The sequence below is a fragment of the Xyrauchen texanus genome, chromosome 12, assembly GCF_025860055.1.
Source record: "Xyrauchen texanus isolate HMW12.3.18 chromosome 12, RBS_HiC_50CHRs, whole genome shotgun sequence".
Classification (NCBI taxonomy): domain Eukaryota; kingdom Metazoa; phylum Chordata; class Actinopteri; order Cypriniformes; family Catostomidae; genus Xyrauchen; species Xyrauchen texanus.
The window spans coordinates 29,909,474-29,925,418 of NC_068287.1; the positions used below are offsets into that span (position 1 = coordinate 29,909,474).

The following is a 15,945-nucleotide window of genomic DNA, read 5'->3' on the forward strand; positions in this document are numbered from 1 at the left end:
GGCTAAATTGTTACTGTCTCTTTAAGAGGGTTTTATCGCATGATACGATATTCAAGGCACAGTGCAGTTTAATCTTTTGAGAACTGAGAAGTATCATTATTTTCGTTTTGTGCCGTTCTTGTTGCATCTGTATTCATTGTAAGATGATAAAATACAGACTGCGTGAATGGTTGATTTTGTTCACTTGAATTTTGTGACGTGTTTCAGAAAGATTATCGCGAAGACAGAGATGGCGCAGCCGGTTTATTTTCTTTATTTTACAAAAGCACAAGATTTTGTTGTTATTTTAAGTGTACACAAATAACAGTACGACTTTCATAGTTTGTGATGTATTAAATGTATCTGTATGGGCAAAAATAATGCAGTATTTTGTTTTAAGTTGTTTCCGCTGTTTCGAGAGAAAAATATAGCAGGACGTCTCCTGGAATAATGCCAGAATTCAATATAATTATACAAGATTTCTTTCTCAACTGTTTGTTCACTGGAGACATAACAGACTCCCCAATAGTATATCATGTAGCCTTTTTTTTAATTTTTTTGAATGAAATTGTCCGTTCAGATGCAAGCAGCAGCGAAAGCGAACTCTCATCGGAGTGCATGCGTTAGACACGACGCGGCTCGCTGTGTCACACAATCTGCTCGCAAACATGTATTTGAGTTGTTTTCACATTTGTTGAGTTGAATAGTGTAAAATCGCTTGAATGTTCAAACAGGCAAACATTGTATACAACCGACAAACCTTCGTGAAGATGCGAGCAAAAATGATCTCGCCTCATGGATCGCGTGTTGTCAGAGACATGCGTTAGACGCGACTCGGCTCGCTGTGTCACACAATCTGCTCGCAAACATGTATTTTGAGTTGTTTTCACATTTGTTGAGTTGAATAGTGTAAAATCGCTTGAATGTTCAAACAGGCAAACATTGTATACCACCGACAAACCTTCGTGAAGACGCGAGCAAAAATGATCTCGCCTCGCGGATCGCGTGTTGTCAGAGACAACATCATTCTCGGAAGTTTTGATACGTTAGGATCGATCAGCCCATCCCTACTTTCTTTAGAGATATGTTTCTTGTTTGTGTTATACGTTTCTGTAAGTTTTTGTGACGTGTTTCAGAAAGATAATCGCTTAGAGACAGCTCACCCGGTTTATTTTCATCTTAACAGGACATCACAGCGGCATCCGTGTTGATCACTGCAATACTTCCTAATTCAATATATTGATACCCGATTTCTTTGTTTGTTCACTTGAGACATAAGAGGGTGATTTCAAAGCATTTTGAAAGTGACACACTTCCTTCTGCCAGTTGGTGGCGCTATAACTTTGACTCACAATATCGAGATCAGTTAATGTATGCAGAAGTTATAACACACTTCCTTGCTTTTATGCTCCCTTTATGTGCTTTTTGGAGCTTCAAAGTTCATTTGCAATGTGTTCCACATTCAAACCAAAATATCTGACTTTCTGTTGGTCTGAGCTAATGACTGTAAATTAGAAAGTTGTCCGGCTCGATGAGAACAGTATAATTACTGAGTTTTGTGACTGTAGGTCAAAGTATTATACCAATTGAGTCGTATGGATTGCTTTTATGCTCCTTTATGTGCTTTTTGGAGCTTCAAAGTTCCAACAGAGAAATTCCCTCCCCCTCCCCACACAGAATGGCAGGGAGCACTCTGTCTGTCAGAGAGAGACAGAGAGAGAAAAAACACAGAATGGGAGGGGGCACTCTGTCTGTCAGAGAGAAAAATTCCAAGAAATCCACATTCAAACCATAATATCTGACTTTCTGTTGGTTGGAGCTAATGACTGTAAATTTGAAAGTTGTTCGGCTTGACGAGAACAATATACACGCAGAGTTTTGTAACTGTAGATAGAACTAACTAAGTTATAACACACTTTGTGTCCTTTTTTAGTCATAAATTAATTTCCTCGCCACGGCCAAAACGTTCGAGATATCAAAAATCCGTCCGCAATGTAGCATCCTCAATGTCTTGACTTCATGCTGACCGAGTTTGGTGGCGATTGGATTAATTCTCTAGGAGGAATATATATAATTCCAGAGCATGTGTTTCCAAACAACCCATAATAGCCGACTTCCTGTTGGGCTGGCGTAAAACTTAGAGCACGAAAGTTGTTTGGCCCGATGAGATCTATAAGTGTACCGAGTTTCATATTATTACATGCAAGCATGTTTGATATATGGACAAGTGTTCGAATCCCATTCCAGGGGGCGCTGTCGAGCCCCCCTGCCACGCCCGGGTACCATCTTCAGCCCGGCCCTGATGGCCGCGGGTTCTGACCTGTGTGCAAAGTTTCAAGAGTTTGAGCACGTTAAGGGCCCCAAAACCTTGAAAAACAAAAATAAAAGCACTCTCACTCAACAGCCAAATCATCCCCCTCCCCACAGACACAAAGACGTACGGTCAGTGAGAGAGGGAGAGAAAATTCTCCAACACATCCACATTAAAACCAAAATATCTGACTTTCTGTTGGTCTGAGCTAATGACTGTAAATTAGAAAGTTGTCCGGCTCGATGAGAACAATATAATTCCTGAGTTTTGTGACTGTGGGTCAAAGTGTAAAGCAACCCCCCCACTTTTGTCAAAAGGTGGCGCTACTGAGCCCCTGCACCACGCCCGTTTCTGAAACTTTGCACATGTCTACTGGCTAATAAATGTGATGTGTCTGTCGAGTTTCATGCAATTTCAAGTATGCTAAGAGTCTCAAAAGCATAAAAAAATAATATTCAAGTTTGAAACGTTGCCGCGGCAACATTATCTAAGATATCAATAATCCTTTCACATGTCTACATCTGCCGTGTGTATACATTATACACCTAAAGTTTTAAGTAAATTGGGTAAAAATAAGAGGGTGATTTCAAAGCATTTTGTAAGTGACACTTCCTTCTGCCAGTTGGTGGCGCTATAACTTTGACTCACAATAGTCACATCCATGTGATCGGCCTGTTACAGCGAACACACTGCTGAAGCTTCATCGAGATCAATTAATGTATGCAGAAGTTATAACACATTTCCTGTTTCTCTTTTCACGCCATCATTTCGTTTCCTCGCCACGGCCAAAACGTTTGAGATATCAAAAATCCGCTGACTATTTTTCATGTCTTGACTTCATGCTGACCGAGTTTCGTGGCGATTGGTGGAATTCTCTAGGAGGAGTATTTCAAATTCCATTGCATGCGTTTTACAAAAAACATAAAAAGTAAAAAGGTAAAAAAAGTATGAAGGATATATTAAACGATAAGATCTATATGTGTACAGAGTTTCATATTATTACATGCAAGCGTGTTTGATTTATGAACCAAGTTTTCGGACCCTGTTCCAGGGGGCGCTGTCGAGCCCCCCTGCCACGTCTGGGTACCAGCTTCAGCCCGGCCCTAATGGCCGCGGGTTCTGTTTCAAGAGTTTGAGCACGTTAAGAGCCCCAAAAGTCGTAAAAAATAAATAAATAAATAAATAAAAATAATTCCAACGGGCTTGGGCCCTAATTAAAATTGTATAAATGTATTGTCCAACATTAACAAAGATTAAGATATGTAAAATGAAATGTAAAAAAAAATGATGATATTAATTATTTCATATGATAAAGATTGGATAATCTCATTATGCACTGCTCACTGTTTTCCCGCACACAGCTGCTATGTGATACCACTTGCTCTTGCATTGCTGACTGAAGCGGTCAATGCAGACCGGTTTTGTAATCTTTGATTGCGAGTCATGCAAGGCCATATCACGATTCAATCTTAATTCAAACCATAACGCTCCATTAACGGATATCATACCAATGTCTCAGGTCAACATTTGCAAATTTGAATGAGATATCCCTCAACATCTACTTGCTGTAACTGCTACTTTTACAATTGTTACAGTGATGTTTCCACATTAATGTGAACATGACAATGAATACATTTTTTATATTACATATACTTAGAGGAGTGCCGACCCCTCTTAATCGTGTGGCTAGTATTATTTCTAGATTGCGCATTTAAATGAACAGAGAGTGGTCTCCTCAAAATTCATGTTTATCACATCCATAACCAAAGCTCATTTCCCGATCTAAACGGGGGGAAAATGTGTGTTCTGAACATTTTCAAATGTCTGGACTGTATCTGCAGGGTTTTACAATTATACATACAAACGGTTCGATATCATGGCAATGAACCCTTTATATGATGGACTGTGGCTAAAATAGTCGCAAATGCATCCAAAACAATTGATTGCTACAATCATTTAAAATCTAGTGGCCATTGGCAACAGTCGGGTTGTGTGCGTTCATATGAGGCTTCATCAGATATCATATTGTGAGTTATTTAATTCATCTTTAGAGCATGCACCAGTGTGTCTCATGCAGCTTTTCACCAGTCCTGTTTCTGACGAGCTCGCCTCACCGAATGCAACAATGAACAAATTACTCTTTTGAACAGGTTTTTCATGAATCACACGAAAAGATCGAAGGGTTTCCTGACTCCTCCACGTGGCGTGTGACCTTACCAACGATCTTTCGTCATCCCTCTCATGAGCGCACGTCACAGAGAACTATGGAAGCGAACATTTGTAGTTAAAAAGTATCTTAGTATTGTTTTGTTTCTCAAAATAATAAGAAATTAATTTGTCAACTGGAGTAGTGTGGATTATTTTGATGCACCCTAAATATGCATTGACTTGCATTTTTTAAAGGAGGAGGCCAGAAATTAAATTCTAAAAGTCTTATGGCACTTTCCCAATGCATGTTACGGTTCGACTCGACTCGCTTTACTTTTCTGAGCTTGCTTTTCCACTGCTGTTTAGTGCCGCCTCAACGTGGGTGGTATTATAGGCTGATCTTAATATTTGTGCCACCTCTACTTTCGTATCATCTTAAACACGACACAAAACAAACACGTGTTGTGTCATTGTGCTGCATAAAGCAGTTGTTGCATGGTATTTTTACACAAGTGTAACAGTTAAATAGGCCTGGATGTTTTAGAAGCAAGCTTTCCAGTAGCTGGTCAACTAAAAAAAGTGAAGCTTTCAAGCAGAGTTTAGAGTTAACGTACCATCCTCCATCGTGAACTCTAGTTGTGGCTTAGTCCAGGGCACTCTCCCTCCCCATTGCTCGCTGGTCTAGATAGTGTCCATTTGGTTGAACCACTTCTCCTTGATGGTTCTGTAGTCAATATTTTTTTTACTTATCCCTACACTGTTGGTAGGTCCAGTGATAGCCATGTGTGGCCAACAGCTGAGAGACTGAAAGCATTTTTGGTTTCACGGCATTTCGCTCATCGCTAACGTTTATTGCGCACAGCCATTTCTTTTTACCATTTGAAAGTTGCGTGAACAAATTATACGGCTATCGTTGAAGCTAACTTTAAAACTAGCGGGTTGATGTCCCGTGTCACAAATCCAGTGACGCTGGTAGTGACTATTCTCTCTGACCAATCAGTGATCTGCAGAGTTTTGATGTCACATCTAGTATTGGCTCGGCTCGCTTGGAACCTCGACTGAGTTGGTACTAAAAAAAAAGGTAACTATCCACAGTGGAAAACCTCCAAAAAGCGAGCAGAGTCGTACCATGCAGTGGAAAGGCCCCATTAAATTCCGTTTTAATGAAGAAAATACTCAATATATACAATAAATTATCAGCTAATTTTCATTTTTGGGTAAACTATTAAGTCTCACGTGAAGCCCTGCCCACACAGATAAGCACATGGATATTTAAATATTGTGATATACACAATATATCAAAATCTCTATGGATTGAAACGTTATATCATCGCCACGAAATGTATTGTCATATTGCCCAGCTGTAATAGGTTGTTTATTCATTTCAATGCGCATTAAATCTCTTAAACCCTCATCTTCCACAATATGAATTGCCTTGCAGGCTGTGGCTTTGAATATGGAACTCAAATGATTCGTATCAGAGTGTCAAACGCCACTTTGAACTTCACATGAAAAGCGCTGCAGACAGTGGCAGTGTCCAGAATGGCATACTACCCATTCTACTCTTACAGTTTCATCACACCAATGTATAAAATAAATAGTATATGTGTAAAGGGATTAATGGAAAGGAGGCGGCAAGTACTGGCTTGACAATATAGATAATAGTTTAAATATAAAACCGAACAAAAAGAAACAAACACACACGACGGTCAGCTGACCATAAAACGATCTCCCTCTCACTACCTTCCGCAGTCGGCCTGTATCCCTTTCGGAGGCTTAATTAGCCTAATAAGGGACCGGGTGTGTATAGTCATGACCCGGCTCCGCCCTGTCACAATATGGTTTCATTCATACTTGACTAATAGGAAAGTCACTGTCCGTCTTGGACCTCACTCATCTTCTGTGGCACATCTCTGTTGTGGCGTACCACAGGGCTCAATTCTCGGTCCTTTATTGTTTTCTCTATATATCCTCCCCTTAGGATCCATTTTCAACAAATACGTACTTTCATTGGTAAGCAGACACCCAAATCTATTTCCCTCTAAAGCGTAATAAGCACACCATACAGCCGCTCTTAGCTTTCTTACAAGAACTTGAATCCTGGCTAGCACACAATTTTTTAAACTTAATGAGAGAAAAACGAAAATTTGTGTTTGTTGTTTGGACCAAATGAAAACAGCAATCTTGAATTTGACCTAGGCTCTCTTGCCCCATACAGTACTTTGTGTGCTAGGAACTAAGGTGTACTGTTTGACAGTAGCCTAAAATTTTATAAACAAATAAGCGCTGTAGTTAAATAGTTTTTATCATCTTCGTCCACTGACGAAAGTTAAGTCCTTCCTGTCCAAGAGCAATTTTGAAACCGTGATTCATGCCATATTTCATCGCATCTGGATTTTGTAACTCGCTTTATTTTGGAATCTGCCATTCTTCTCTTTGCCATCTTCAATTAGTGCGGCTGCCAGACTATTAAAAGGGATATGTAAATTTGACCACATTAAACCAGTCCTCATTTCTTTGCACTGGCTCCTCATAAAATATAGGATTGATTTTAAAATGTTATTATTTGTGTTTAAATCCCAAAACAATCTGACCCCACAATAACTTTGAGTTATTGCACCCTCACAGACCATCTATAGATCTCTTAGATCAGTGGTCTTGACCTGCTTACTAGCCCTAGATCAAGACTTAAAAACAGGAGACCGTGCATTTGTAATCGCCGGTCTCAAGCTCTGGAACAGTCTCCCGACTCATATTAGAACTGCCCCTTCGATTTCAATTTTTAAAACTTCACTTAAAACTCATCTATTTTCTTTGGCTTTTAACCTTCCTTGAATCTTATCTGTTCCCAGTGAGTGCATCTTAATATTTGCTTGTTTGGTTTGTGTAATTTTGACTGTAGAGCACTTTGGTCAACCTTGGTTGTTTTTAAATGTGCTATATAAATAATGATTGATTGATTAAAGGGGTCATGAACTGCCTTTGTTTTTTTGTTTTTTTTTTTACTGTTTTTTGAGGTCCACTTATGTTATCAAGATTTTTACATCAAAAAACATCATTTAGAATAGGCTATTTTCTGTCCTGTTTTGACCCCCCCATCGGAACCATGTTTGAATATGCGTGGAGGATTGTAGACTCATAAGTAAATGGCCACCAGTATGATTGGTGAACAGGTTTACAATGTAAACTTCTGCATGTATATTTGACAGCCTACATCCTTAATAGATGGACGCTGCTGTGATTTAGGTTAAAAACGCAGAAATACTCAAGACATATCGAATGATCTGTAATAAAAGACAAAGCAACAGTGACCACGTAATAAAAACAGTTACTCACACTTGGTGTGGTGCGACATTACTGTCGGATCCAATATAGTCGGCACAACATCCGTCTGTTAGTTTCAATCTTTCCGGAAATACTGCATTGAATTGTGCCTTGTTTGTAAATGAATCCGTGGTAAAAAAGTGAACAAAGGACCAAGTTCTTACGGACGTGGTCTGGAACTTCATTAAAAAAGTTCATCCACTCTTTACGAATGTTGGGATCAGAAGGAAGGCAATGCAAAGAATGTGTTTTTCCGCAACTTGGCAATGCACAGCGTCTTGTCTTCGGAGCCATCTTTATCATTTGGCTTCTGCCTAGACCTGAGTTTGCCTCTCTCGTCATTTACCTACTACATGCCTGAATTGGTGGGCGGGGCCAAACAGGCAGTGATGTAGGAGCAGGCGCTGATCTTCTTCTGCGGAGGCTGTGTTTAGCCACACAATAATGCAATAAAGTGGCACATTCCACATCCTGTCATGTTGGCTTCTATATAAGCTGTTTATAGACTAATGAGAAAGTTGAGTTCTGAAACTTACAGGATGTTTTTATAGTACAATGGCCTCTTATATATCAAATGATCAAGGGAACTTTGATTTCTCAGTGAGAAATTACTATGCCATGTCGAAACGACCAACGTCTTGTTCTGCTTTTAGCGCTGGCATTGCCCACATAAGGATACTTCATCTGAATTGTCCGTTAATCATTAGCTGACACTTTGAAAGCTCAGTAGCAAGGGTACAAAATTGAAATTATATCATCTTTGAGCAGAGTATTGACTGACCTGCCACAGGAGAAATCCAACAAGGTGCGCAGCGGTCCCTCATCAGTGCCATATATCGTGTTTAGCTTGTAGGTGATTTGACGTGCTTCTGAGGTAAAATTCCAATTTACGAAAGATGCAAAGTATTTAATTTCTGTTACAAATCCCATCTGGGTTTGTTTTGTAAGAGGTCTTTTCTCAATCACTGGCACACAATCGCTGTTCTGTGTTTCTGGTGTGTACAGCAGTATTCAGAACTCACACAGAACTGAATGAAACATCAGAATCTAATGTGAAAACTGGTAAATGCGTTAATCGTGATTAAGAAAAATTATCGTGTTAAATATTTTAAATGAATCGCATGAGTTAGTGTGTTAATTTTGACAATTAATTCAAGTAAATTCAAGGTAATTATTCAAGAAAAAAACATGATGGTTGTAAAAGTGCAAGAGCTCAAAAAGGAACACAGAAAAATACAAAACAAAAGGTGAGGAGCTGGAGGGGCTTGAGATCAAAGTAAAAGATGAAGAGACGTAACATCAATATATTGATGACACACACGTATTTCACACCTGCGACTTCTGATCCCACTTTTGCCGCACCCCAAATTGCTTCTGGAACTTTTTCTGCAGGCGCATGCGATCCCTGTTCAGAAACAGAAGTTGGGTGAGTGTGTGTTGAGGGCACAACCAAGTTTCAGTCTTCAGTTTTCTACTGGTTAATCACCACTCACCTTTCTTTTTGCTTGGCGCTCTTAGGTAAGGTCTGCATATTGAACTGAGTGAGGGTCCTGCGGTCTTTGTCTCTCCGAAGATTTCTCTGCAGAAGAGGCAGAGTCAAGCATATGAAGAAGGCTTAAGGTATGACAACAGTGAGCGGGCAAAAGCGTAAGAGTGAGATACAGAAAATACATGTTCAGAATACAGCTCTACCTGAGCAAATCGCATACGGTTCCTCTGATAGGCAGTCTTCTGAGTCTTGGCAGTATCTACCAGCTGGAAGCTGGTCTCATCCTCCTCATGGAAGTAAGCATACTGACTGCCTCCTCCAAACTGAGAGGAGTATTTATCTACACAGAACAGAAAAGCACAATCAGGACTGATAAGTGACTTTTACAAAGAAAGCATGGGCTTGCTATTCACACTTAGCAATTCGGGTTGGGCGAATAAAAATAATAATGAGAACACTCACTTGTGTATCTCTTATCCTGGTATGTTGCTCCAGTCCAGTCAGCCACCTGCGTATAGGAAAAATATATTCTTTTTAAAAGTACAATATAGCCAAATGGCCTACAGTAAGACTGCTCATTGATTTCACAATAAGTACCAGTGAAAAATTACAATTATAACAGTTTATATTTCAGACGTTGGTAGAGATGTTAGGGAATAATAAGGACTTGCCTTTCCCAGTCGGTCTCCCTTACTGAAAGGCTGATAGGGCATGTCTTTAAACTTTTCAGGAACAGCACAAGGACCCCATCCTGATGGGTTGTCCTGGATCACAGGTGCATGGAATTTTGCCATTGCCTGACAGAAAAGATAAAGTAAAATATGAAATCACCAAGGACATTTCTATTTAAATGTGAGAACTGAGAAACATTCTCTTCTTAATATTATGCAAACAGTATCAGTGCAGAAATGTTTTCCTTTTATTTGAGCAATGACCTTGGACTTAACATCACCAACATTTTCAAGTGGTGAACCAAATACAGAGGAAACAATGGAAGGAAAATCACATGACAGCATGATACAAGAATACAGTATAATGATAACAGTGGTCTACTGTAGTAATAATAGAACCAACAATTTTTAACCCTTAAATGTATGGGAATTTCACCAAATACACTTACATTTTTAGGTCTTTATAGACCTGGCATGTACATCTTTCACAAATAAATATACAAAATGCCCAGATAAGTGCAAGTTTTTCAAAATATATTCAAGACAATAATAAAATAATAGAATCAACTAGTGTTGTCAAAAATACCGGTACTCCGGTACCAAGTTTGTACTGAAACAAAAAAATGTTTACGATACCAGAATTTCTGAAGGTACCAGAGTACCGAGTCTACCCGGTACCAATGCAGAGTCGGGAACTTTTGAACGCTCACAACAAGCAAAAGATGACGACAAGCAAAGCTGCTGCAGAGTCTAAACTGAATCTTGTCAAAAACAAAAGTGGAAAAAAGCCAGGTTTGGAAACTCTTTGTATTTGAGGCTGATGAAAAGGGAAACATCGTAGATCAGCAAAAACCTATTTGTAAACGCTGCTTTCGCAATTTTCTGACGAAAGGAGGAAACACATCAAACTTATTAAAGCACCCGAAAGACAGACACCCGGATTTATTCAAGCAAATAAAGCAGGTTAGTTTAAAAATCATATAATTTGCATTAGGGCTGAAACGATTAGTCGACATTATCGACAACGTCGAAAATAAAAAAATGACGAGAAAATTGTCATTGTCGAATAGTCGTTTGATCTCATTTAACGTAAAATGAAATCAAATTAAACTGTAAATGACGCGCAAGAGCAGCACTGCAGTCCGTGACTGAGGAGAGGAATTACACAGATCATAGTCCAGATGCACTCTAAACTTTCACAGCTTGATTATATATACTTAAGGTTCATAAGAGCACAGTGGCCTCCATAATCCTTAAATGGAAGACGTTTGGGACTGACCAGAACCCTTCCTAGAGCTGGCCATCCGGCCAAACTGAGCTATCGGGGGAGAAGAGCCTTGGTGAGAGAGGTAAAGAAGAACCCAAAGATCACTGTGGCTGAGCTCCAGAGATGCAGTCGGGAGATGGGAGAAAGTTGTAGTAAGTCAACCATCACTGCAGCCATCCACCAGTCGGGGCTTTATGGCAGAGTGGCCCGACAGAAGCCTCTCCTCAGTGCAAGACACATGAAAGCCCGCATGGAGTTTGCTAAAAAACACCTGAAGGACTCCAAGATGGTGATAAATAAGATTATCTGGTCTGATGAGACCAAGATAGAACTTTTTGGCCTTAATTCTAAGCGGTATGTGTGGAGAAAACCAGGCACTGCTCATCACCTGTCCAATACAGTCTCAACAGTGAAGCATGGTGGTGGCAGCGTCATGCTGTGGGGGTGTTTTTCAGCTGCAGGGACAGGACGACTGGTTGCAATCGAGGGAAAGATGAATGCGGCCAAGTACAGGGATATCCTGGACGAAAACCTTCTCCAGAGTGCTCTGGACCTCAGACTGGGCCGAAGGTTCACCTTCCAACAAGACAATGACCCTAAGCACACCGCTAAAATAACAAAGGAGTGGCTTCACAACAACTCCGTGACTGTTCTTGAATGGCCCAGCCAGAGCCCTGACTTAAACCCCATTGAGACCTGAAAATGGCTGTCCACCAACTTTTACCATCCAACCTGACAGAACTGGAGAGGATCTGCAAGGAGGAATGGCAGAGGATACCCAAATCCAGATGTGAAAAACTTGTTGCATCTTTCCCAAAAAGACTCATGGCTGTATTAGATCAAAAGGGTGCTTCTACTAAATACTGAACAAAGGGTCTGAATACTTAGGACCATGCGATATTTCAGTTTTTCTTTTTTAATAAATGTGCAAAAATGTCAACAATTCTGTGTTTTTCTGTCAATATGGGGTGCTGTGTGTACAATAATGAGGAAAGAAAATAAACTTAAATGATTTTAGCAAATGGCTGCAATATAACAAAGAGTAAAAAATGTAAGGGGGTCTGAATACTTTCCGTACCCACTGTAAATAATAATAAAAAAAAAAAAAAGTAAATTCAGTCTCGTTGTGGAATAAGCGGAGCCGGAGCTCTTTAAAGGAAACATCCCAGCGTTACAAATGCAGTTATATTTAATGTGTTATAGCTTTATTAAAGTTCAAATAATACAGAAGCAGCTTATGTTTTACAGAATACAGAAACTGGCATTTCTCTGTGTGGTGAGCGCCTCTTCAATGAGTTGCGCGAATGTCCCGATCTAAGGGGGAGAGATTGAAACTGCACCCGGCTGAGAGAGACTCTGCCTCGGGGACGCTCCTCCCTCGAGTGCACACACTTAATGCAGCTAGATTACAATGCGATGGCGCACGACTTATTTAATCATAATATGTGTCACTGTGCATTTCTTATCGTGAAGAAAAATGGCAATATGCAGCTTTATTAATACGAGAGCACTTTGCGCATTAGTTTGGAAATTGTTTTTTATTCATTCTATTGTATGCTTGTTTAGTTTTTTTTTTGTACTTGGTAAAAACTTAAAGTTGCAAAAGTTGAAGCAAATCTTATATAAGTGTTAAAAAATACTTTAAGCATACATTGTACAGTTTTGTTATAATTCAAAAATAATATATTTAAATTTAAGTGTTGCTCAATGGCATATTTCTGTTCTTAGTTCTGCTGCTGCTGTTTTGTTAACTTTGTTAATAAAAGAGTGTTTAGTAACCTGTTTTTGCTTTGAAACCAAAAATGGTATCTAGTACCGTGAAATTTCACTGATATTGGTACCGACTACTGAAATTTTGGTACTGTGACAACACTAGAATCAACTATATTTTGCTGCTTTATTTTTCATATATCACAGAGGTAATGCAACAAATCAGGACAAATCTAGAACAGGATTCATTACATTCACACTGAAATAGCATGAGAAGCAACTGGTGTCAAAAACAATCTATGCAAAAGTATTTTCTCAGGCAATTATTGAGTCTAAATAGATGAACAATTTACATAATTTCAGTAGTATACCCAAATTACCATAGTCATATCATACTGTTCATGTGTTACACAGTCTATAGTTTACATCCACGTTGCTTCATCAAATAGCAATGTCAAATGTAAATCAAGTCAACAACAGCCCCACCTTGAGTAAGAAATAACGTATAATATGAACTAAAGACCGAAGGTATGCGTTTAATGGTTAATAATAATAGTACAATTACTTTAATATGGTGTTAGGTTGGTATTTTACTTATGCATAATACATTTATCATGTAACACTATACTGCGCGCACACACACATATATATATATAAATAAATGTAAACCCTTTGTGAGTAAAAGAGCCCTCTAACAACTAGCGACAATTTTAGCGATATTCTTCGACATCTAGTGACACAAAAAAACATCAGCTCTATTGTGAATGATGTCTCATTTTTCTGTGTTCTAGCACCCCCATGTGTTTCAATATGACTGACCTGCTTACCATCAACAGTTTGATTTGTGCATACAGATGTTCTATAAATCAAATAACTGACAAGCTTTCATATTGTTAGTATTTGTTGGGCCATTTCAAGAGCATGCTCTCCGTTTAGAAACGAAAAGTCAGCCTACAGCAATACAAGAGCATTGAGAAATTATCTAGCAGGGAGGGAGAGAGAATGGAAATGAAACCCCTAATAATAAGGTGTAGCGATAAGTGATATAAACAGATGAGGTGTCACTGTCAATGTCATTGTTATAACAAAATATTATTCAAATGGAGCTGTTTTGGAGATGCCTACAATTAAAAAATAAGTGTAAAGATTGTTTCTGCTTCCTCTTGCAGAAACAACATAATGGTGAAAGATCATCATTGACTATGTTAATAAAGCCATTGCAGGGGTAATATCGATTTATTATTTTAAATTGGATTACTTTATTTTTGTTAGGAATTATTAACATCTAACCACAATTTCTGAACGAAAAGAGACGGATAATCACATTTCAATTTCATAAAGGCACTAAGAGGGAGGCTTTTATCTTTGGTTGATATCTTTCTAATAAATACATTATTAAATGTTTTCCCTGATGTCAATGCCCCAAAACTTGAGACCTTCAAGTGAACCAGTTATAGAAATATACATCTTTACATTTATTATGAGATGAAGTAGTTTTGGGGAAATACAACAAACACATTTTAAGCATTCTTTTGTGGTACATTTATTCCAAAAGTACAAAACGGCACAACTTTTAACCTTCCTCTGCCGCTCAGAGGTCTCCCGGATTTTGGTACCCAAATGTTGACAGGCATGGTTGGGACACTTGGTAGGAGTCTCTGGGTATGCAGCTAAATATTTAGTCGTATCCTCTTCACCCCAAGTCTTTGCGTAGTCATGCGCACGTTTTAATGCTATAACGTCTTACATTTGCTTTAAAAAGTGCAGGGTAAGGTCTTGATGAGACCGATTTGTTTTAAGCGAGAAAAGAAAACTCCGTCTCCTTCCGCTTAGCAATTAGCAGGCTAATTTAAAAAACAAAAAGTGGAAGATAAAAAGACATCCTCAAGACAAATAACTTAAAACGTATGGGATCTTCCCGATCTCAAATTAGGAACATTTAAGCATATGTATAATCATATGAGGATAAATGTGATCAACGACTGCACGTAATTCTCTAAGAGCTGTAAAAGATACGACTTACACCGGCGCCATCTTGGTCCAACTCATTGCATTGCTACAATATATCAAGATTTTAAAAGCCGCCATGTTGAACCGTTTTTTTTTTGTGCTAACTAAAGCACACTGGAAGCCTCCACTCTTCTTTTAACGTATCGTTTTAAATGTTAAAATAGATTAAATTAACAAATGAAAGTCTCCTACACGGTGTAAACTGTGGAGTTTAAATTATAAGCGGCTCGCGGGAAGGATTGAGCGCGTGAAACCAGCTGATTGACTCAGCAGCGCACATGTTCGCTTTGAGAACTACCCATCTTAACACAGTCATCTGCCGCGAGCTTCAGTTTCTCTGTTCAGTACATGTGTTTTGTCCTGACTATATTAATAAAGTATTTCAGGACATTTCGCACAAAACCTACCTTTACTGATGTACGGTTTAGTTTTCAGTCAAGGATGCACGACTTCTCCTAGACGGTTTGGTTGAGGTCCCGTGTCGAAAAGAAATCCGCATCATAACCTTTACGGCACTTCACGACACAACTGCTGTTATAGATAAAATAAAAGTCTCAAAACGAGAGATAAAAGCTCTCACAATTTCATCCGAGAAAATAATGGCTCTCAATTCGAACTAGGCTATTTCTGAAGTATGAACAATAAAGTAGATTTACATAGTTAGTTTTAAATACATAGCTGCTTTACATGTCAATGTTTTAGGTTAGTCACTATATACACTAATACAAAATTTGCTACAACACAAATGCAATATCTCAGATATAAAATCCAACCTGGCTCATTACATTTTATTTAATCACTAGCAGTAAGTGAGCTTTAGGAAGATTAAGTAATTGCAAATATTGAAGAACGATGGCACACACATTTTTTTTTTAATCATGTGGTTGTAGAGTTTGTCTTCTGTAAATAAGGAGTTGCTTGAAATATTCAGTTAGATTCTGATTTGTGACATATGAGTATGAAGAAATACAAATTCTATTGGAGCTTCGTTCTCAACAGAAGGGGTCTGAATTTGAAAAGTTCCACCATTCGTTTG

General features: G+C 38.8%; 1 protein-coding gene across 1 annotated transcript in view; it reads right to left on the minus strand.

Moving 5' to 3' along the window:
• The window catches only part of LOC127653056 (eukaryotic translation initiation factor 3 subunit D), a 29,184-nt gene extending 13,748 nt beyond the window's left edge, over positions 1–15,436 (minus strand). The window contains exons 1-6 of the mRNA XM_052139563.1: positions 15,317–15,436; positions 9,923–10,048; positions 9,714–9,759; positions 9,455–9,591; positions 9,256–9,341; positions 9,095–9,167 (exon numbers count right to left, since the gene is read on the minus strand). Coding sequence (XP_051995523.1) covers positions 9,095–9,167; positions 9,256–9,341; positions 9,455–9,591; positions 9,714–9,759; positions 9,923–10,045 — 465 coding nt within the window. The 5' untranslated portion in view covers positions 10,046–10,048; positions 15,317–15,436. The remainder of the gene's footprint in view (positions 1–9,094; positions 9,168–9,255; positions 9,342–9,454; positions 9,592–9,713; positions 9,760–9,922; positions 10,049–15,316) is intronic.
• Between the last annotated feature and the right edge of the window lie 509 nt (positions 15,437–15,945).